Genomic DNA, 23,409 nt, shown 5'->3' with positions numbered 1-23,409 from the left:
CTTCCTCCTTTCTTTTATTCTTTCTTTTCTTTTTTTTTTTTGACAGAGTATCTCTCTGTCACTCAGGCTGGAGTGCAGTGGCATGATCTTGGCCTCCTGGGTTTAAGCAATTCTCCTGCCTCGGCCTCCTGAGTAGCTGGAGTTACACCATGACCGGCCTCTCAAAGTGCTGGGATTGCAGGCATGAGCCATGAGCCACCACGCCTGGCTAATTTTTTGTATTTTTAGTAGAGACGGGGGTTTCACCACGTTGGCCAGGCTGGTCTTGAACTCCTGACCTCAGGTGATCCACCTGCCTCGGCCTCCCTAAGTGCTAGGATTACAGGCGTGAGCCACTGCTCCTGGCACCATTCATTTTCATCACCATTTACACATGCTCCTGTCTCTCTCATCTTAAAAGCAAAGCAAAACCCTCACTTAACATCGCCAGCCTCCACTCCCCCTGCTCCACTCTGCTCCTGACAGAGCTGACAGTGCTCACGTCCTCCACTCTCCCCCGTCCCAGGCCGGCTTCAGTGGGCCGCCGTCCTCACGGTCACACTGACGCTGCTCTCACCCGGCGGCCAAAGCCGGTGGTCAGGCCTCAGAAGACTCTCTCCAGACTGCACACAGCAGCTTCTGAAACTGCACAGGAAGCGGCCTGTCCCCGCCCCTCAGGGCTCAGCCTCTGGCCTCCTGGGCGGCGCCTGGGTTCCTGCTGCTTCCCACGGTGCTGCCCTTGCCACCCTGAAGGCTGAGGCTGGTCCGGCTTATGTCGTGTGCAGTTCCCAGCACAGTGCCTGGAACTTTCCTTTTTTTTCTTGACAAAGGCAGTAGTGAGCAGCGAGGAAAGAGTAGAACAGGGAATTGGATCTGTAACTTACTGAAAAGGCGAGATAAACCACTGCTTTCAGGCCAGCCCCTGGAACTTTTTTTTTTTCTTTCTTTTTTTGAGACTGACTCTCACACTGTTGTCCCGGCTGGAGTGTAATGGTGCCATCTCGGCTCACTGCAGCCTCCGCCTCCTGGGTTCAAGCAATTCTCCTGCCTCAGCCTCCCAAGCGGCTGAAACTACAGGCGTGCACCACCACACCCTACTAAAAATTTTTGTATTTTTAGCAGAGATGGGATTTCGCTATGTTGGCCAGGCTAGTCTTGAACTTGTGACCTCAGATGATCCAAAGTGCTGGGATTACAGGCATGAGCCACCACTCCCAGCCCCTGAAACATTTTTAAGGCCCCAAAGTATTTCTGAAACAGTGAGTGAACCAACCACCAAAAGAATCCATAACACGTTGGGAGAGACACAAAGACAGAGAGAGAAGCCAGAAGCCCTGATCCCTGGCGGGGAACTGGGGGAGGGGAGTTGGGTGGGAGATGGAGCGAGAAGCAGCCCACTCTGGCTTTGGTCCTGCGGAGTGTCAGGCAGTTTTGGACACAGAATCGGAGCAGGAGCCCCGGGTCTGGAGACAGTGAGGGGCTGTCTGAGTGCTTCAGAGCTGTTGGCTTCTTTCTTTTTTTATTTTTTGAGACAGAGTCTCACTCTGTTGCCCAGGCTGGAGTGCAGTGGTGCTATCTCAGCTCACTGCAACCTCCACCTCCCAGGTTCAAGCGATTATCATGCCTCAGCCTCCCGAGTAGTTGCGATTTCAGACACTTGCCACTATGCCCGACTAAGTTTTGCATTTTTAGTAGATGGGGTTTTGCCGTGTTGGCCAGGCTGGTCTCGAACTCCTGGCCTCAAGTGATCCACCCGCCTCGGCCTCCCAAAGTGCTGGGATTACAGGTGTGAGCCACTGCACCCAGCCAAGAGCTGTTGGTTTCATTCATATCTGAAAGCATCTTGCGTGGGAGAGGCAGGTACAAATGTATTGGTCAGTCTTAGCCGGGCACGGTGGCTCACGCTTGTAATCCCAGCACTTTGGGAGGCCAAGGAGGGTGGGTCACGAGGTCAGGAGTTTGAGACCAGCCTGGCCAACAACAGTGACACCCCATCTCTACTAAAAATACAAAAATTAGCTGGGTGTGATGGCAGGCGCCTGTAATCCCAGCTACTTGGGAGGCTGAGGCAGGAAAATCGCTTGAACCTGGGAGGCGGAGGTTGCAGTGAGCTAAGATCATGCCACCTCACTCCAGCCTGGGCAACAGAGTGAGACTCTGTCTCAAAAAAAAAAAAAAATGTATTGGTCAGTCTTATGAATTTATTAAAGATCATCATTCCTTTAAGCATTTTTCTATGCCTCATATACAATCAACATTTTTCTATGCCTTATATACATCTAATCAAAATTTATTTCCCTAATGTCGAGTACAGTGACTGACACCTGTAATCCCAGCCCTTTGAAAGGCTGAGGTGGGAAGATCTCTTGAGGCCAGGAGTTCAAGACCAGCCTGGGCAACATAGCCAGACCCCATTCCTACAAAAAAATTAAAAATCGGCTGGGCATAATCGTGCATGCCTGTAGTCTCAGCTACTTGGGAGAGAGAGGTGGGAGGATCCCTTGAGCCCAGGAGTTTGAGTTTGCAAGGACTTATGATCCCTCCACTCCAGCCTGGGCAACAGAGCCAGACTGTGTCACGGAGGCGGGCGGATCACCTGAGGTCAGGAGTTTGCGAGCAACCCGGCCAACATGGTGAAACCCCGTCTCTACTAAAAATACCAAAATTAGCCGGGTGTGGTGGCAGGTGTCTGTAATCCCAGCTACGTGTGAGACTGAGGAAGGAGAATCACTTGAACCTGGAAGGCGGAGCTTGCAGTGAGCCGAGATCGCACCATTGCCCTCCAGTCTGGGCAACAAGAGCAAAACTGTGTCTCAAAACAAACAAACAAAAACAAAACAAAGCAAAACAAAAACAGGCTCACGCCTGTAATCCCAGCACTTTGGGAGACCGAGGCGGGTGGATCACGAGATTGGGAGATCGAGACCATCCTGACTAACACGGTGAAACCCCATCTCTACTAAAAATATAAAAATTAGCTGGGCGTTGTGGTGGGCGCCTGTAGTCCCAGCTACTGGGGAGGCTGAGACAGGAGAATGGCGTGAGCCTGGAAGGCGGAGCTTGCAGTGAGCCGAGATCGCGCCACTGCAGTCCAGCCTAGACGACAGGGCAAGACTCTGTCTCAAAAAAAAAAAAAAAAAAAAAAAAAAATATATATATATATATATATATATTTTTAAATTCTGTCAATGTATTTTTAGTTTTCCTAGAGACAGAGTCTCACTCTGTCATTCAGGCTGGAGTGCAGTGGCATAATCACAGCTCACTGCAACCTCGAGCTCCTAGGCTCAAGGGATCCTCTCATCCCAGCTCCCAGTGCACCTGTGACTAGAGGTGCACAATGCCACAGCCACCTAACTATTTTTATTTTTTTAGAGATGAAAGTCTCACTATGTTGCTCAGGTCGGTCTTGAACTCCTGGGCTCAAGAGATCCTCCCTTCTCCACCTCCCAAAACTCTGGGATTACAGGTGTGAATTACCATGCCTGGCCAAAATTCCATAAATTTAATCAAAATCTTCTAAATGACTAACACAGTACCAGTTTCTTTTTTTGTTTGTTTTTAGCTGGAGAGTTGCTCTGTCTCCCAGGCTGGAGTGCAGTGGCATGATCTTGGCTCACTGCAAACTCCACCTCCCGGGTTCAAGCAATTCTCCTGCCTCAGCCTCCCCAGTAGCTGGGATTACAGGCGTCCGCCACCACGCCTGGCTAATTTTTTGTATTTTTAGTAGAGATGGGGTTTCACCATGTTGACCAGGCTGGTCTCAAACTCCTGACCTCAAGTGATCCATCTGCCTCGGTCTCCCAAAGTGCAGGGATTACAGGCATGAGCCATCTCACCCAGCCAATACATTTCTTTTACATGCTTTAAATACCTTAAAGTCGGCAGAATCTCAAATAGTGCAAGGATGCGTGTTGCCCTGTGGTGACAGTGAGCTGTTCTGGAGCCGTCTGGAGTGAGTGCCAGCTGTCCTCGCATGGAGTCCTGGTTCCTTTGGTGGAGGACGGTGTTAAAAATCTCAGCCTTTGCGGCAGGGACGGGGGGCATGGGACACGGGGGAGTTGGTGGTGGGCAGAGATGCTGCTGGGCCACTTTCAGTGACAAAACGTGACAGCGAAGGCTTTTGAAGTCAGGTGAGGCCCAGCCTGCCCTGGGGAGGAAGGGGAGTTCGGGAGGGGTGAGGCTGATGGGTAGAGTGAGTGGGTGAAGGGGAGAGAGGAGGGAGAAAACCTGGTCAAGGTCAAGAGTGCCCAGGGGAGGACTTGGCCTTTACCGCATTGTGTGTTCAAGGCTTTTAGCCCAGATTTTCCTGGGCCATGTGATCACGGTTAGGGAAATATGACTGGGCCTCACTCAACTGACCTTCCAGACAGTGACATTCAGTATCTGGAAGGAGGTAGCAGGAGGATGCGTGTGGCCAGTGGAGACCAAAAGGAGGAGGATGGGGCAGTGGTCGGGGGGTGCTCTCATTTTCCCGGCCTCCAGCTTGCTGCTGCCCTGGACTGAGCGCTGGCTAGCTGACCAGCTCAGGGAGGGCCACTGGGCAATGGCCCAGCCATTCCTGCTGGTTCTGAGCTCCTCTTCCGGTCTCTATCCCCCTCCAGTGCAGACACCTTCACGGATACAACCCCTTCGACCAGGGCTGTGCCAGCAACTGGTATTTAACACTTTGTGCACCACTGGGACCCAAGTGAGTTGGCAAAAACCAGAGGCCCAACTGGTGAGCCCCGGGGGTGGGGCAGAGGTGGGTTCCCCCTAGCTCCTTCCCACAGCTCCCGGGCCCTTACACTCACACTGCCTGCTCCTCTGGGGTTTTCTCCAGGGCGCTGGGAGCTCTGGGGCGTCCCTACTTCCTTGGCTCTGTGGGTTCTTGCCCCATTATGGCGTAGAGGGCGCCGCGTCCTGGATGAGGCTGGCCTCAGCTTCCCGCAGAGCCAAGCCCTGGGCTGCGTGCTTCCTAAGCTGAGGTGGGCAGGGGAGCCAGACCACGGAGGGCAGTGGCCCCTGGATCTGACCTGTTGCTCCCCAGGTACATGGCTGAAGCTGTCCAGCTGCAGAGAGTGGTGGGGCCTGACTGGACATCCGTGCCCAACCTGCACCCTCCAATGTCCCCCTCTACTCTCAACCCCCCAGCCTGCCCTGGCTCCCAGCCCCAACCTCCGGGTACCTACAAACCAGGGAAGGGTCCCCCAGGGTGTGGTGAGGCTGCAGCTCCCCAGGAGGTAAGAAGCGTGTGTGCGCGTGTGTGTCTGTGCGTGTCGGGAGAGGGGTGTCTGCAGGTTGTGAGGGTGTAGGGGGAGGCCCCTGAAGTTGGGCTGACCCTGAAACTGGAGCGCTCCGAGCTTGGGGGAGGAAGGTTCTACACTGAAGGGGCGTTGAAAGGAGGACCCAGGCCTCTAGAATATACCCAGGGGTCCCTGGAGTCACAAAGGCAAATGAATCAATGACTACTCCACTAATGTGCTGATTGGCCTTGGGCCAGTCACTCTTAGGACTGAGATGAGTCTCGTGGTTTATTATTTGGCCAAGGGGTGGGGGTGGCGGGAGATTCTTTTTTTTTTTTTTTTTTTTTTTGAGACGGAGTCTTGCTCTGTCGCCCAGGCTGGAGTGCAGTGGCCGGATCGCAGCTCACTGCAAGCTCCGCCTCCCGGGTTCACGCCATTCTCCTGCCTCCACCTCCCAAGTAGCTGGGACTACAGGCGCCCGCCTCGTCGCCCGGCTAGTTTTTGTATTTTTAGTAGAGACGGGGTTTCACCATGTTAGCCAGGATGGTCTCGATCTCCTGACCCCGTGATCCGCCCGCCTCGGCCTCCCACAGTGCTGGGATTACAGGCGTGAGCCACCGCGCCCGGCCGAGATTCTTTTATTTAAAGGAAATGTTGACTTGAATCCCCATGAGACACGGAGGTGGGAGGTGGAGGGTCAGGAGGCCGCCGTGGGGCTGGGCAACCCCTGTGCCCTGGGGCCTCTGCAGCACATTCTGCTGTGCCAGCCCACTCCCTTTGCCTCCAGGGGCAGGAGACCTGGCACGAGCTGTGGGGCGGGGTCTTGGTGAGGGCACTCATGCCCCTGTTCTGTGTTTAGCTCCACACGGGCCCGGTGCCCGCCCTGCTGTCGCAGGAGCCCCAGGCGAGGTTCGGCCTTCCTCTTACCCCTGTGCACCCGCGGAGATGCCCACAACACCAGCACCTGAGCTCCACCTCCTGAATCCGCCTCCTGAATCCGCCTCCTGAACCTGCCTCCTGAATCAGCCTCCTGAACCTGCCTCCTGAACCTGCCTCCTGAATCCACCTCCTGAACCCACCTCGTGATTTCACCTCCTGATTCCAACTCCTGAACCCACCTCCTTACCTCCCACTTCCTGACCGCTGAGTGGAAGCCTTTCTGGGCCCTGCCCTTTGCCCACTCCCCTGGCGGGAGTGCCAAGACCCTCAATGCCCATTAAATACCCTTGCCTGCCTCTTACAACTGTCACGCTGCGCGTGTCTGTCCTGGGTGAGGGCTTGGAGGAGGCTCTAATGGGCCGGGACAAAGACCTTCCGGGATGGAGGAGCTTGATCTGTGGAGGCCTAAGTTCAGGACCCGACACCACCTGGCTCTGTGACCTTAGACAAGACACCTAACATTTCTCTCCTCCTTAAAACTGGGCAACAACAGGCCGGGTGTGGTGGCTCACTCCTATAATCCCAGCACTTTGGGAGGCAGGGGCCACCTGAGGTCAGGAGTTCGAGACCAGCCTGGCCAACATAGTGAAACCTCATCTCTAGTAAAAAATATAAAAATTAGCCAGGAGCGGTGGTGGGCACCTGTAGTCTCAGCTACTCAGGAGGCTGAGGCAGGAGAATCGCTTGAACCCGGGAGATGGAGGTTGCGGTGAGCTGAGATCACGCCATTGCACTCCAGTCTGGGTGACAGAGTGAGACTCTGTCTCAAAAAAAAAAAAAAAAAAGACAACAATAATTAATAATTGCAGCAGCCGACTGGCCCAGCTCCCAGCCACGGCTGTCAGGGTGTCTGAGGCTGGGGAAGACCTGGCCTCTGCCCGGTCACACCTTTGTCTGGCTGCAGGGGGCACCCGCAGCCCAGGGATTCACCAGACTGGCCTGGTTCAGCCCTGCCTCGCGGGAGCCTCCGGGGCGGGGTTGGGGCTGGCCCTATGGCTTCTGGGGCCCTGAGGCTGGGAGCAGCCCCCTCCCGTCCTGGGGAAGTGGAGGGGTGGGGACATTCTCCACCACAGCCCGGCCCTGCATCTTTCCTGCAGCTGTGTCTCACCCTGGTCCCTCTTTCCTGGTGGGAAGTTAGGAGCTGGTTCTGGTCCCGTCCCTGGGGTGGTCCCAGGCCCCACATGTCTTCAGGCCCCTGGGATGGGGGGCCGGGGGGCACATCTAACTGTGGCTCTGCTAGCGGCCAGAATGTGACCATGAGACTGGGGATAATGTCGCCTTTCTGGAAGGTTGTCAGAGGCTAGAATGAGGTGTTTTGTGCAAAACTTCGGGAACACAGGTACACGGTAGGCACGCAATGGGTGCAGCCAGTATCATCGTGATTATTTTCTCCACCACACAGCTGACACGCCCCCCAGAGCTTCTCCAGGGACCACCTTCGAGACTGACCCGGGCCCCTTTCTTCAGGGAAGTCCCTTCTGCCAGGCTCCCCTGACTCGGCCTCTCCGGGCTCCCCTGACTCGGCCTCTCCGGGCTCCCCTGGCTTGGCCTCTCCGTGTCGGAGGAGGGCAGGAATTTTTATCAAGTGTCCCAGTGATTCTGCCACACTGTTTGCTTCCTGCCAACTTTGTATCCGGTGAAGCCAGGGTGTGGAGGAAGGTGGGGACGGAAGGACGTTCCCCAAGGGTTCAGATGAGCACCCCAGGCACCGTGGAGGAGTGTGTGGCTGTGTGTGGGCCGTGGGCGCATTCTCAGGGGATGCTGGCCCAGCCCCTGTCCTCTTGGCCGCTGGCGATGCAGGACGTCCTTCCAGATCTCCAGCCCACTGGGTCCTGCCACAACCAGCCCTGGAGGCTTCAGGCCCTTCCCTGTAGGCCCAGCCTCACCCACCTGCCTGGCCTGGGCCACAGAGGAGGGGGTCCAGGAGCCTGGGCCAAGGCCGGGATGTGAATTATGGAACTGGCTGGTGGAAGAAGTGGTGCCTGCCTGGAGTCCCAGCCCACAGGGGCAAAGAAGGCCAGGCCCGGTATCTGGGGAGGCCCTGCCCTTCCTCTGCTGCCCTGTCCCTTGGTTCAGGATGGCACCTACTGGTCCTCGCCTCCAGGTATACAGGGGACTCACTCAGCCTCAGGCAAGAGCCTTTCAAGCCCTAAGCCAGCTGTGAGTCATCTCCCCTCACACGCTGGGCCTCAGTTTCCTCACTGGGCAGACATAATTTTCCTCAAAGTGTCAGAGGAGACCATGACGCCTCTGAGGGCAACGGCCTCCTGCTCTAAATGCAGGTCCTGGGTCCCTCTGTCCCTCCCAGCCTGGGGTTTCTTTTTTTTTTTTTAATGGAGTCTCTCTCTGTCGCCCAGGCTGGAGTGCAGCGGTGCCGTCTCGGCTCACTGCAGCCTCCTCCTCCCGGATTCAATCGATTCTCGTGCCTCAGCCTCCTGAGTAGCTGGAATTACAGGTGTGCACCATCGTGTCCGGCTCGTTTTTGTATTTTTAGTAGAGACAGAGTTTCACCATGTGAGCCAGGCTGGTCTCGAACTCCAGGACTCAAGAGATCGGCCCACCTCAGCCTCCCAAAGGGCTGGGAATACCGGCGTGAGCCCCCGCGCCTGGCCCAGCCCAGGATTTCTAAGGTTTCTTCAGGAAAGTCGCTTGGATCAGGCCCCTTTGCTCCTGGAGGGTTGAGTGAGACTTCGACTGTCGCTTCCTTTGACTCCCCACCGCTCCACACTCCCCTAAGCCAGGGGCCCTCAGGGATTCTTTGCCTTTGGGAGGCCTCAGTTCAGCTGCACCCACTTTTCCTTCCGCCCCTTCCTTCTGCGGAATGTACTCTTGATTCTCAGATGCACCCCACCCAGTCCTTGACCCACTGATAAGGGGAGGGGTGTTATCAGAGCCCAGTTATGGGGCCTACTGTCCACACGCCCAGGAAGCCCTGCCATCTTTGCCTTCTGTGGGCTGGAGCCGAGGAGCGACCCCCAGGCCTGCAAAGCTGCCAGATGCCTGCCTGTCTAGGGCTCCTCTGAGAGGTCCCCAGCTGGCCCCCAGGACCTGAAGAAAGGGGTTAGACCCTGGGATGGGGTGCCCAGAGCAGCGCCCCCATCTCCACGCCTTTCCTCCATGGGCCTTCCGGAGGGCTCACAGGCTTCGCGGGCACGTGGGGTGGAGCTCAGCCCCGTCATTCCTCTCTGTGCCCAGCTAGTGCGCTGTGGAGAAGTCACTGTCCTGTGTGCAGCCTCAGCTTCCTCGTCTGTAGGGCGGACAGTCACAGCCGCCTCCCAGGGGTCACAGGATCCTAACTCTCTAGGACAGGACAGGTCCCGGGCTGCCTCATCCAGCCACCCCCAGCCCCCAGTTTCACAAACAGGGACTCTGGGGCCCAGACAGGGAAGTGGCTGCGTGGGATCGCACTGTGCAGCCAGTCTGGTGACTCTCTGGTGCCCAGGCCGCTGCCCCCATCCCTGGTCCTGGGCCATTCCAGAGGAGACAGGCTTGGCCGGCAACCCCAGGGCCCTGCTCTCCAGAGCCTGTGCCTCGGAGCTGGGCTGGGCTGGGCATTTCAGCACAAGCCCAGGGAACTGATAAGAAGGTTTAACTCTGTCTCCAGCCCTGTGCTGCCGGTGATAATGACCCCCTCCCCCTGCCTCCCGCTCAGCCCTGCCCTGCTCTGCCCTGACCCTTGGGTGGGGACCCTGAAGGTGGCTGAGGGTGGAGCAGGGCAGGGACAGATGGGGGAAGGGGAGATCATCGCACTGCAGAATCCAGGGCCCAGAATCCTAGTACCTCACCAGACATAGGCACCTTGCTGGCCCTCACGGGCAGCTGGGCACAGTGCCTGGCACCCATGCTCCATCTGGGTCCGAATCCCTTCGCTTTAGTTCTTAGCATGCAGAAGAATGGCTGGAGGGAAGCAGCCCGGGGGCTGAAGGCTTGCCAGAACTCCTGTGCTAACAAACCCTCAATCGAATGCTGCCCGGGCCAGGGCCTGTGCTCAGTGGTTCAGGCCACCTCCTTTAATCTTCACAACTGCTCTGTGAAGTTGTCACTCTAGGTCTTGAGGTGAGGAAACCAGCGTAGAGCAAACATGCCACTCTCCCAAGGTCACGTCGCTTCCCAAGGTCACGTTGCTTCCAAGAGGCAGGAGGGCAGCTCCTATGACCTGTAACCACCACGATGTATGTCTGTGGGCGGTTTCCACATTTTATTTCAACGTAGGGTCATAGTTAAGACGAGGGCTCTGAATGTGGGCTGCCTGGTTTCAACCTCTGTAACGTAAGATTAATATCTAGAAGAAAACACACACATACACTAGTCGTATCTCATCGTGTGGTTATGACATGGATTACACAGTGCATGGAAAGAGCTTGGCACAAACCCCCACACACGGCAGGTGCTTCATGGAGGGAGCAGTGATCATCATAGCACGATAAAGGAGGCAGGAGGCAGGAGGCAGGCCAGGCCTTGGGATGCCAGTTCCCATGACAACAGCCGCCGGCTCCTGCCCGGCTCGGTGCGGGTTCCCCTGTGGCCCTGACAACAGAGATGAAGGCTGCTGCTTCGGACACGAGGTCTTTGCTACTGTTTTACAGAAAATCCACCAACACTGGTGTCTCCAGGCCAAAGGGGATGGGGGCGTGGGCTGAGGTTCTTTGAGGGAATGGGAAGAAGATCACCCAACAAACGGCTCTGCCTCCTGTTAAGAAAGCACCTGCTGCCTCTGCTTTGTGGCCAGGCAGTGTTTCAGGCTGAAGGAAGTCAGAAGCAATGGTGGTTCCGAGCTCTGTTCCAGGGTGGCTGCCTCCGCCCTCCCTGCTCCTCCCTGACCTCCCCGGCAGGCAGCGTCCCAGGCTCTGCCTCTCCACGTGGGCCTCTGCCTCACCTCTTCTCACCCTTCCAGGCTTGTGTCCTCCCTTCCCCCTGCTCCTCCTCCTCCTGTCTTTCCTTCTCATCACACACTCTTCTGCTCTCCCTCGATTGCTCTCTCCCTCCCTCTCTCCCTCCCACTTTTCCTGAACCACAGCTTCCGGGAACACAGAGTCAACTGTCTGGCAGCTTTCATGTACTAGCTGTGGTTCTGGAAGGCCCTGGTCCGGGTATGGAAGCCCAGGGAACTGCCCGCCAGGCTGGAGGCAGGGCCTGCACAGGGCATCCGTGTCTGCCTCTCCCTGGGCTTCCACCTCCCACCCAGGCACCCACGTTCCCAGCGGCTTTCTGCTTGGGGAAGTTCTGCTGCTGAAACTGGGGATTCCCAGAGTGGAAGGGGCCCTGCCGAATAGCCAGCCACCTCCTCTACTTCTCAGTGAGAAGAAAACCAAGGCGGTGGGGGTGGGGGACGCAAGGCGGGGCTTCCCCGGGATCACACAGCTGAGCAGAGGCCAGGCCAGGGGTCCCTGATCTGCTGCCTGAGTCCTGGGCCCTTCCTGCCTCCCCACGGAGAGGAGACGGCTGGGTCAGAGGCCTGGCCTGTCAACAGGAAGGGCACTTCCCTCCTCCTAAAGGCCCAGCGATCGGGCTCCAGTGTAGCAATGAGGACACTGAGGACACAGGTGAGTGCTACCGGAGGTCCAGGCCTGGGGAAGCGCTCGGCCTGCATTTGCTCGCTTAGTCCTCAGCCTCCTGAATGAGGCACTGCCTTTACTCTTGTGGGTGTCTCGGGCCAGCAAAGACCAGGTGTGCTGGAGGACCTTCAGGGCTACTCTTCTGTTTTTTTTTTGAGACAGAGTCTCGCTCTGTTGCCCAGGCTGGAGTGCAGTGGCGCAATCTCAGCTCACTGTAACTTCCGCCTCCCGGGTTCAAGCGATTCTCCTGCCTCAGCCTCCCGAGTAACTGGGACTACAGGCTCCCCCACCACGCCCGGCTAATTTTTTGTACTTTTAGCAGAGACGGGGGTTTCTCCGTGTTAGCCAGGATGGTCTCCATCTCCTGACCTCATGATCCGCCCGCCTCGGCCTCCCAAAGTGCTGGGATTACAGGCGTGAGCCCCCGTGCCCGCACTGTTCAGGGCTACTCTCGCACTGATCTCCTGCGATTCCTTGACTGAGTGACCAGAGAGGAAGGTCCCTGGTCTGAGGACAAGTCCTGAGGTGAACAGGGCTCCAGGCAGGATTTATTCCATGGCCCATTAGTATCCTTTGGCTGAACCTGAGTCGTGCTGAATCTTATCTGTCCCGAGTAGTGGTGGAGGCATGAGGTCAGCAAGTGAAAGCACTGGCCCCTGGGCAGGGCCCTGGGCTGTCTGGGCTGGGAGAGTCCCCCAGCCAAATTTAGCTCCTAGACGCCTGTTCTTCAGCCCCTGACGGGAGTGGAAAGATCCCTCCTGCCTGCCTTTTCCTGGCAGGGCAGTAAGCGGCTGTGTAGGGAGCACAGGCCGGGCACCCGGAGAGCTGGGTGACAGGTGGCTCTGCTGCCTGCTGGATGTGTGGTCCTGGATGAGGCCCCGACCTCTCCGAGCCGCTCTGATCTCAATGCAAAGCTGAAACTAAACTCCATGCCCAGCCTACCTCACAGTGCACTTGTAGGATCAGAAGGGTACATGATGGGCCAGTGTGGCTCACGCCTGTAATCCCAGCACTTTGGGAGGCTGAGGTGGGTGGATCACCTGAGGTCAGGAGTTCAAGACCAGCCTGGCCAACATGGCGAAACCCTGTCTCTACTAAAAATACAAACTTAGCCAGGCGTGGTGGCGCCTGCCTGTCATCCCAGAGGCTGAGGAGGGAGAATCGCTTGAGGTTGCAGTGAGTCGAGATCGCTTCATTGCACTCCAGCCTGGGTGACAGAAGAAAGACGAAGAAGGAAAAAAAAAAAAAGAGAGAGAAGGGAAAACCTTCATGGACTTGTATTCCTTTCCTCAGGCCAGGACCAGGTGGGTGTGCGGTGGTTGTAAAGGAAACAGTGAGAGGGTCTGACTCAGGCGTGGGGACCTGGAGGGAGTAATTCCCTTTCTCTTCTGTCTCCATTTTCTCTCCTTGGGCCCCGACTCTTTTGCAGGCTCTGAATGTAGATTATTTGGGGGTCGGGTGTGGTGGCTTATGCCTGTAATCCCAGCACTTTGGGAGGCTGAGACAAGTGGATCATGTGAGTCCAGGAGTTTGAGAGTAGCCTGGGCAATCTATGGAGTCCCTGTCTCTATATAATAAAATAAAAAATTAAATAAAATAGAGCACTGGGAAATGGTCAAGGCTGAGGATGGGCCACCTCATTCTGACTCCCAGGCGGACGGCGCGGCCCGCCTTTCTTGGATGACCTTCCCAGCTCCTTCTCTTCCCCACCAAGTATCTATCCTCAGGGGAAGGAGCTGGCCAGACTTGGGTTTGGCGCAGAGATGGGGCCCCCTCTGCTCCCAGCTGGCAGCATAGTCTGTTAGCCACCCACAGCCCCTGGCCTCAGCGTGCCCTGGAGTGGAAGCCTCTCGAAGCCCTCAAGGCCTGGTGGTGCTCAGCTCACTCTGAGCCTTTGGTGGGGGCCTGGGCTGCTGGCCCAGCTTGGCCAGGAGGCTCTGGCTGCCTTGGGTACAATCCAGGCCAGAGAGTAAAGGGGGTTTGTTCCTGAAGCAGAGACCAGAAGTAGGCACACACAGCGCTCTTTGCTTTGGAGTAGAAGCCTTTAAAGATTTGTTTTCTTTAAATATCCTGCTGCAGGAAAGACAAGCCAAAAACCAAACATTCCGAAAACATGGATTTCAGGTGGCTTTAAAGGAGCCGTTTGTTTGGTTTCCGTCCCACCCTGTTTCTGCTCAGTGGGGTCTGGGGCACTTGTCCCTGGGGTTTGGTGGAGGGTCGACGCCCTTCCAGGCTCACTCGTCCAGCCTCAGCAGCAGGTCTCCTCGGCACCAGATCTAGCCTGAGGGCCCCTGGTCGTGGCCCAGCCCTGAGCTTGGTCCCGGGGAGGGTTTGTGCACAGCCACGTCAAGGAAAAAAGAAGACCACTTTTCCTTTATATCAGCTGCACCTGGCACTGTTGGCCACACCCTCTTTCTTGAAACCTCTTTTACTCTTGGCCTCAGGAATCAGACATAGTTCTTTTGTTGTTGTTGTTATTGCTATTTTTGAGACAGAGTCTTGTTCTGTCACCCAGGCTGGAGTGCAATGGTGCAATCTCCGCTCACTGCAGCCTCCGCCTCTCGGGTTCAAGCGATTCTCCTGCCTCAGCCTCCTGAGTAGCTGGGACTTTAGGCACCCACCACCACACCTGGCTAATTTTTGTATTTTTAGTAGACAGGCTGTCTTGAACTCCTGACCTCAGGTGATCTGCCTGCCTTGGCCTCCCAAAGTGCTGGGATTACAGGCGTGAGCCACCGTCCCCTGCCAAGGGATCAGACACACTTCTGACCCTCCTGACTCTTGGCTGCTCTTCCCCTCACCCCTACCATGAATCTTTCAGGTTCCATCCTTGGTCCTCAAGCTCCTACTACTATGTGACCAATGAGGTTCTAGGTCCCATCCTTGGTCCTCAAGCTCCTGCTACTATGTGACCAATGAGGTTCCAGGTCCCGTCTTTGTCCTCAAGCTCCTGCTACTAGGGGACCAGTGAGGTTCAGCAGGACTCAGCCTGCTCTTGGAGAAGTCAGTCATTCCCTTGGCTTCAGCAGTGCTGGGCCTGCCAAGCCTCCATCTCCAGGCGCTCTGGTCCTCCCAGGAGCCCAGGTTTTGTGCTTCATTTTCTAGGATTGAATTATTCCCTGGGATCTCCCCCAGGCGTTTAAGATCTTTCCACGTCCCAGTACCGGGAGAGAGGAAGCAAACGTGAGGGGAGCCACGGAGTAAGAGGAACACCTGCTTGTGTGCAGGCGGTTGAGTATGGTGTGGGTTCATGGGAGGGTATCTGGGTGCCCCAGACTCATCCCAAGCTTGGGGCTGGGATAGAAAAGTCCAAAGGGGCCGGGCACGGTGGCTCACGCCTGTAATCTCAGCACTTTGGGAGGCAGAGGTGGGCAGATCACTTGAGGTCAGGAGTTCGAGACCAGCCTGGCCAACATGGTGAAACCCTGTCTCTTCTAAAAATACAAAAATTAGCTGGGCATGATGGCACGTGCCTGTAGTCCCAGCTACTTGGGAGGCTGAGGCAGGAGAATCACTTGAACCCAGGAGGCAGAGGTTGAGCCAAAATTGTGCTACTGCACTCCAGCCTGGGTGACAGAGTGAGACTCTGTCTGGAAAAAAAAAAAAAAAAAATCCAAAGAGTGCCCCAAAGCTAGCCCCAACCAAGAGTGGGGCAGGAATTAGGGGGGTCCTCAAGCACCCTCGTCGGCCTCCTTGCGCCTGGTGCCCTGATCCAGTGGCCCTGGTAGAAGGGGTTGGGGAAGGAGAGTCGCGGGAGGGGGCGTTGAGAGGTGCTGTCATCCAGGAGGAGCTGGTCATAAGATTGGGGCCTGAACGGGATGATAGAAATAACAATTCACCTGTTCACACATTCAACAAACACTGAGTAGCCACACCGTATTCAGGAGGCAAGGAAATAAATTTTTAAAGAGAATGTATTCATGCATAGTATAATTAGGTATTAATTTAAAATTATAGCCAGGCACAATGGCTCACACTTGTGATCCCAGCACTTTGGGAAGCCGAGGTGAAAGGATTACTTGAGCCCAGGAGTCTGAGACCTGCCTGGGCAACATAGTGGCTCACCCTACCTCTACAAAAAAAACAGACAAAAACTAGCCAGGCACGGTGATGCACACCTTTAATCCCAGCTATTCAGGAGGCTGAGGTGGGAGGATCACTGGAGCCCAGGAAGCAGAGGCTGCAGTGAGCTTTAATTTCACCACTGCACTCCAGCCTGGACAACAGAGCGAAACCCTGTCTCAAAAATAAAATGAAAAAATAAAATAATAAAATAAAATAAAATTACATGTAGGCTAGGTGCAGCAGCTCACGCCTGCAATCCCAGCTCTTTGGGAGGCTGAGGTGGGAGGATCACTGGAGCTCAGTAATTTTACAGCAACCTGGGCTTTGTTGTGAGCAAGTCCCCATCTCTACAAAAAGTCGTATCATCGGAGTACGGTGGCACATGCCTGCCAGGAGTAGTCACAGCTACTTGCGAGGCTGAGGCGGGAGGATTGCTTGAGTCCAGGAGGCGGAGGTTGCAGTGAGCCGAGATCACACCGCTGCACTCCAGCCTGGCTGACACAGTGAGACCCTGTTTCAAAAAAAAAAAAATTTAAAAATTTAAAATAAAATTATACATATGTATTTTTAAAAGACTAGAGGCAAATTCATCAAATGCTCATGGTGACGGAGTGAGCGTTTTCCCGTCGGGGATCCCGGCGGTGGGTCTGGGTGGCAGGGCACCTGCATTCTCAGCCCAGCTTCCCTGCCTCGCCAAGTGACTACGAAAAGCCTTTTCCTCTCTGGGCCTGTTTCCTTATCTGTGAAATTAAAGTGTGGAACCAGAAGATCTAGGACTCTTTCCAGATCTGAGTTACACGAGGATATTCAGGACTCAGGATTTACACAGAGCTGCACAGGCGTGGTGGGGGGGGGGCTGCCCATCCCGCTGCGGCCCTTGCCAGTCACGCCCTCAATACAACCCTCTCTTGGCAGGCTCCACGGAGGGGAGGAAGCGGCTGCCTGCCCGCCTGTCAGACTCTGATCTCAAATTAGAATGACGCCTCTCATCTCTGCCCTGCTTTGAATCTGAGAGGCCTCCTCCGCCCTTCAGCTGCAGCCTCGTGACCAGGAACAGAGCGGGCCCTGTGTCCTGGAGGCCTTCATCAGGGAAGGGGGAAGCCGTCCATGCAGGAGGTGGCATGTATTGATTACCTGTGCCCCACCCCTACGCCCCAAAGCCAGACACTGTGCTTGTGAGTTGTTACTTAGGTGACATTCATTCCCCACCACGTCCTTGGGCAGGAGGCAGGATGCTCACCTCTGTGGCAGGCGGAGGTGAGGCTCAGCGAGGAGAAGGAGGTGATGCGTCTGTGGTAGGGGGAGGAGGTGAGGCTCAGCGAGGAGAAGGAGGTGATGCCTCTGTGGCAGGAGGAGGAGGTGAGGCTCAGCGAGGAGAAGGAGGTGATGCCTCTGTGGCAGGAGGAGGAGGTGAGGCTCAGCGAGGAGAAGGAGGTGATGCGTCTGTGGTAGGGGGAGGAGGTGAGGCTCAGCGAGGAGAAGGAGGTGATGTTCACCTCTGTGGCAGGAGGAGGAGGTGAGGCTCAGCGGGGAGAAGGAGGTGATGCGTCTGTGGCAGGGGGAGGAGGTGAGGCTCAGCCGGGAGAAGGAGGTGATGTGTCTGTGGCAGGGGGAGGAGGTGAGGCTCAGCCAGGAGAAGGAGGTGATGTTCACCTCTGTGGCAGGCGGAGGAGGTGAGGCTCAGTGAGGAGAAGGACACGGGGACCGATGCGGGGTGGGAACCAGCTCTCTCTGCATCGGAGTTGGAAGCAGCCAGATGGAGCTCATCGTCTCTCCCAAGGACCAAGGGGATTTCCAGCTACTGAGCTAGTTGCCAGTGACCTGCTTTTTTCTTTCACAGCGTCCCTATTTTGTCAGCAAATTCTTTTTTTCCCCCAGCCTGGTCCCAACTGGGCGATACCTCCCCTCTTTTTTCTTCTTTAAATTCCGGAACAGGAGAGCACGGGAAATTCTGTCTGTTCTTCCATCTGGTCTCAGATTTTCAGACAGGTATTCAAGATATTAAATAAAAAGTTGGCTGGGTGCAGTGGCTCACACCTGTAATCTCAGCACTTTGGGAGACCAAGGCGGGCAGACGATTTAAGGCCAGGAGCTCGAGACCAGCGTGGTCAACATGGTGAAACCCCATCTCTGCTAAAATTACAAAAATTAGCCGGGCGTGGTGGCAGGTACTTGTAGTCCCAGCTACTGGAGAGGCTGAGGCAGGAGAATCACTTGAGCCGAGATCGTACCACTGCACTCCAGCCTGGCGACACAGCAAGACTCTGTCTCAAAAAAAAAAAAAAAAAAAAAAAAAAAAGGAATTTCTTATCAAATGCTCTTGCTTTTCTATTTTGACCATTGGTGTTGTAATAATATTTGTCAGATGTTCATTACGCTTGTTCAGAAATCCTGGTGTGTTGCGGGTTAACTGGCCCTTGATGGACAAGCCCCAACATCTAAATAAAATAACACTGTTGCAGTGGGAAAATGTGTTTGGATCATATCTTGGACTATGACTTAGCTGGAAGTTGGGGCTGCTGTAATTTTTTAATTTATTTTATTTTTTTGAGACAGAGTCTCCCTTTGTTGCCCAGGCTGGAGCGCAGTGGCACGATCTCGGCTCACTGCAACCTCCACCTCCCGGGTTCAAGTGATTCTCCTGCCTCAGCCTCCTGAGAAGCTGGAATTACAGGCGCCTGCCTCCACGTCCGGTTAATTTCTTGTATTTTAGTAGAGAAGGGGTTCTCTATGTTGGCCAGGCTGGACTCGAACTCCTGACCTCAGGTGACCCGTCCGCCTCGGCCTCCCACAGTGCTGGGATTACAGGTGTGAGCCACTGCACCTGGCCTTAATTCTTAACAGATTCAAACCAGCTACATCTTGGGTAGGGTTCTTCACCTTGTTCACCTGGCCGGTGGTCCGCAGCTCACAAGATGTCCCAGGGATGAAGTGGGGTAAGGTATGAGGCTGCGGCAGTGCACGAGAGGTGCTCCTAAAACCCCCTCGCTGGCCCCCACCCCGTTCTGTGCTGGGCAGTCACGTCTCAGTCTTGAAACCCCGGTTTCCTCATCTGTGAACCAGGGTGACTGTCCTGGAGTTGCCGCGCCTGCCTCCTAGGAGGGCTGGGAGATACTGAGCAGGGAGTGGGAAGGGCTTTCTATGCTGAAGACATAGAGTACAATGTATTAAACATAGACCCCATCCTCCTCTGGATTAATCTGTTTTTGAAGAGAGACATCTCCAGCCCCCACGTCCTGGAATCTTTGTAGAGGGTCAGCTCTGAGCTCATGGAGCCAGGCCCTGCCTGCCCACCCAGCTCTAGAGGCTACAGCTGCAGTAAGAAACGAATCTGCCCTCACCTCCTTCACCTGGAGCCAGCCTCCCCAGCACTCTGGTCTCAGGCGCTGGCGGGCAGCAGGTGAGTGCTGTGACGGTGGCATGAAGGTGGGACTCCTGGGTGAGCTGATGCCACTTTGCCTTGGGCCTTCGGGTTCTTTGTCCCTTGGTGTCCCTCCTTTTGTCTCCCGGACTCTGGGGGTGGAGGGCCCTGATCCTGGCTTCCCAGGTGGCTGGTGACTCCCCTAGGATGGACGTTTCCCATGGCCTGCAGTCACCGCGCACCTACCTTGGACAGGAGCAGGTGCAGGGTTGCCCCTCCACTATGCCGGGTCTCCAGTGCATAAGAGCCTCTGGCCACGGCCTGGCAGCCCCCCACAACCCCCGCCCAGGGGACTTTCTGTTTTCACAGTTAAGCATTTATTTAATGAGTGTTAGGAAAAAATAGAGCTAACTCAAAAGAGGCCTGGACAAGAATGGAAGGATTTGGAGACAGTTTGTTTATTTATTTATTTATTTATTTATTTATTTATTTATTTATTTTATTATTATGATGATTTTAGAGATGTAGGGCTTACTCCCAGGATGGAATGTGAAGGAGAGATGGTGGCTCACTGCAGCCTTAACCTCCCAGGCTCAAGCTATCCTCCTGTCTCAGCCTCCAGAGCAACTAGGACTACAGGTGCACCACCATGCCCAGGTGATTTGTTTAATCTTCATTTTTTTATAGAGAGGGGGGTTTCGTCATGTTGCCCAGACAGGTCTTGAACTCCTGGCCTCAAGCAATCCTTCCACGTTGGCCTCCCAAAGTGCTGGAATTACAGGCGTAAGCCATTGTGCCCAGCCTTGGAGACAGGAGATTTTTGTTTTGCTTAGTTTTTGGTGGTGTCTCACTCTGTCGCCCACGCTGGAGTGCGGTGGTGCAATCTCGGCTCACTGCAACCTCCGCCTCCTGGGTTCAAGCCATTCTCCTGCCTCAGCCTCCTGAGTAGCTGGGACTACAGGCGCCCGCCACCACGCCTGGCTAATTTTTGTATTTTTAGTAGAGACGGGGTTTCGCCATGTTGGCCAGGATGGTCTCGAACTCCTGACCTTGTGATCCGCCCGCCTCAGCCTCCCAAAGTGCTGGGATTACAGGCGTGAGCCACCGCGCCCGGCCAGGAGACTGGAGCTTTTCGAATGGACCCACTAAAAGGAACAAGAAAGGCTGCGTGTTGGATCTATCACGGATGCTCTGGGCTCTTCAGTGAAGTACTTGTTTATAAAGTGAGATGATTTAAAGCTGGTTTGGTGACAAACACCAAGTGAAAAGCCGCACAGGTGGCGTGCAGGCGTGGGAAGAATTGTGATGGGAAATGGAATGCCTTGAGTTGGGGAAATGCTGTTTTCCATCCAATGCTCACAACAGTCCTCTGAGTGCAGGTCTTACTGTCTCATCTTACAGAGACAGAAACAGGCCCAGAGAGGTGAGGGGAGTTGCACAAAGTCACTCAGCGAGGGAGTGGAGACGCTGATCAATGGTGATGACTAATCTTCCGTGGCTGGTAGACCTGGAAAAAGGAGTCTTCCAGGAGCACTGAGCCAGGGTGCCATGCAGCCCTGGGCTAACGGTTCAGTCCTCTTCTCCGCTGCTGAGCTGTGCCAGGCAGGGGCGTACCCTCGGATCAGAAACGGTTGCATCAGACTGGCACAGGCCTGTGGCAGGGCAGATAGCAAGACTGATTGGGAATTGGCAGGTGAGGGATGGCAAGAAGGAGAACCAGGTCAACTCATGTCTGCAGAGGCCTGGCAGGCTGGGCTGCCACAGGGACCTCGAGTGTGGAGGAGGAGTAACATTTGTTCACAGGCTGAGGTTCTTTTAAGCACAGGTTGGCCTGGAACTGGTCTCCTGTTGCAGGCCTCTAACATGGAAGCTGGTGATAGGTAAGAAGGATGTGAGTCAAAGGAAAGCTATAAGCTCCACAACCACACACACCCGCTCAGACAGACACAGTCCTCACCACAACCACACACACACACTGCAGCGAATGCACGACCTTCCTAGCAGGTGTTTGTCCCGGGGCCTCTTTTAGAACACACAGGGTGTGGTTTTCACCTTTGGAATGACTCACTGTTCTGTCCTGTCTCTCTGCCTTTGTTCTATTGCTAATCATAAAGGTTTTTTTTTTTTTAAGGCGGAGTCTCGCTCTGTCACCCAGGCTGGAGTGCTGTGGTGTGATCTCGGCTCACTGCAAGCTCCGCCTCCCGGGTTCACGCCATTCTCCTGCCTCAGCCTCCCGAATAGCTGGGACTACAGGCGCCGCCACCTCGCCCGGCTAATTTTTGTGTTTTTAGTAGAGACAGGGTTTCACCGTGTTGGCCAGGATGGTCTCCATCTCTTGACCTCGTGATCTGCCCACCTCAGCCTCCCAAAGTGCTGGGATTACAGGCGTGAGCCACCGCGCCCGGCCATGTCACCCATAAAATTTAATAGCATGAAGTTTCATATGAGCCTGTGGTGGCCAGAGATGTAAACATTGGTTCAAATAAAACTAACAAACAAAGGTGCATTTCTTTTTTTGTGTGTGTTTGTTTTGAGGCTAAGTCTCGCTCTGTCATCCAGGCTGGAGGTGCAGTGGTGTGATCTCGGCTCACTGCAAGCTCCGTCTCCCGGCCTCAAGCAATTTTCGTGCCTCAGCCTCCCAAGTAGCTGGGATTACAGGCGTCCACGACCATGCCCAGCTAATTTTATGTTTTAGTAGAAATGGGGTTTTGCCATGTTGGCCAGGCTGGTCTCAAACTCTTGGCTTCAAGCTATTCACCTGCCTTAGCCTCTCAAAGTGCTGGGATAGTGAGCCACTGCGCCCGGCCTCATTTTCCCCATCTGTCTAGTGGGGTTGGTTACTCCTGCCCCACCTGGTATGATCCCGCCTATAATCTTAGCACGTTGGGAAGTCAAGGTGGTTGGATCACTTGAGCCCAGGAGTTTGAGACCAGCCTGGACAACACGGAGAAATCCCATCTCTACCAAAAATACAAAAATTAGCCGGGCATGAGAGTGCGTGCCTGGAGTCCCAGCTACTCAGGAGGCTGAGGTGGGAGACTCACCTGAGCTCTGGAAGTCGAGGCTACCGTGAGCCGTGATTGCACCACTGTACTCCAGCCTGGACGATGGAGTGAAATCCTGTCAGAAAGAAAGAAAAAGAAAAAAAAAGAAAGAAAGAAAGAGAAAAGAAACTGAGGCCCAGGTAAGCTGCTCAGGCCACCAGATTAAGGCAGTTAAGGATGGCATCCAGACCCCTGAAAGGGAGGCCAAGCTAAAGACTGATTTGGGCATGGGCAGTTCCTTCTGGCAGACAGCAGAAAAGGAACAAATGAGAGAAGCAAAGAGTAGGGTCTTGTCTCTGCCCCAGCAAAGCAGCCTCAGAAGAAGTGGACTCAGAATTCACAGCAGAGGGTCAGGAAGGAGAGGACGCCTGGGAGGGAACCCGCGTTGGTGGGGGCTGGAGGAGGCCACAGATACTGCTTACAGTTGGTTGCGAGATAAAGAGTTCCGATATTCGTTAAGAGAAACCTCAAAACCCTCGAGTTCCAGAAACTGGCTGCCTGTTCTGGAGATTATTCAATTATCTTTTTTTAACTCGGGGGCGGGGCGGGCGGGAAAGCAAAGAGTTTCTTAAGTCAATTCTATTCTTTTTTTGAGACAGAGCCTTGCTCTGTCAACCAGGCTGGAGTGCAGTGGTGCGATCTCGGCTCACTGCAACCGCCGCCTCCTGGGTTCAAACAATTCTCCAGTGTCAGCCTCCAGAGTAGGCTGGGATTACAGGCACCTGCCACCACGCCCGGCTAATTTTTGTATTTTTGGTAGAGACGGGGTTTCACCGTATTGGCCAGGCTGGTCTCGAACTCCTGACCTCAGGTGATTCACCCGCCTCGGCCTCCCAAAGTGCTGGGATTACAGGCATGAGCCACCGCGCCTGGCCCACTTCTATTCTTTCTAATAGGACGGAATAGTAACTAATTCACCCAGCCTGTGCTGTGTGAACGCTAAGAGCCACCTGTATTGGCTCATTGACTCTCTCAGCCACCTGCAGAGGCTTTGACAATTGTCTCCGAAATATAATTCGGGATTAAAATTGGCACCAAGCACTCGAGTAACTAGCCAAGGCCGCCGAGGAGACGGGCAGCAGAGCTGAGGTTTGGCCCGGGCAGTTTGACGCAGCTCTAAAGCCCTTCCCCTGAGCACAGCTCCACCGTGCTAAGCCCAGCATGTGCCCTGTGAGCTCCATGACTGCCGACCTTCAGAAGACCCCTGCAACTTAAAGGTTGCTCTTATTTTGAAATGGACA

The 23,409-nt window shown here is 55.0% G+C and overlaps 1 protein-coding gene and 1 long non-coding RNA gene across 3 annotated transcripts in view; both read left to right on the top strand.

Annotated features, from left to right (window-relative positions):
- ZDHHC19 (zinc finger DHHC-type containing 19) overlaps positions 1–5,182 on the top strand; it is a 13,644-nt gene extending 8,462 nt beyond the window's left edge. Inside the window, 3 exon segments of the mRNA XM_010381239.2 lie at positions 4,584–4,669; positions 5,009–5,123; positions 5,126–5,182. Of these exon segments, the coding sequence (XP_010379541.2) occupies positions 4,584–4,669; positions 5,009–5,123; positions 5,126–5,182 (258 nt within the window).
- Positions 5,183–11,098: 5,916 nt separating this feature from the next.
- On the top strand, positions 11,099–21,292 carry LOC115899222. 2 transcript variants are annotated; one of them, XR_004058931.1, is made up of 5 exons: positions 11,099–11,686; positions 16,679–17,122; positions 18,976–19,163; positions 19,645–19,781; positions 21,256–21,292. It is a non-coding gene; the product is annotated as an uncharacterized LOC115899222 (long non-coding RNA). The 2 variants fall into 2 exon arrangements; XR_004058932.1 differs by having other exon boundaries at positions 11,161–11,686; positions 16,679–16,938.
- The last annotated feature ends 2,117 nt before the right edge of the window (positions 21,293–23,409 follow it).

Source organism: Rhinopithecus roxellana, chromosome 1, assembly GCF_007565055.1.
Source record: "Rhinopithecus roxellana isolate Shanxi Qingling chromosome 1, ASM756505v1, whole genome shotgun sequence".
NCBI lineage: Eukaryota > Metazoa > Chordata > Mammalia > Primates > Cercopithecidae > Rhinopithecus > Rhinopithecus roxellana.
Note: the sequence above shows the minus strand (reverse complement) of the source record. Positions and strands in the feature narration are given on the sequence as shown.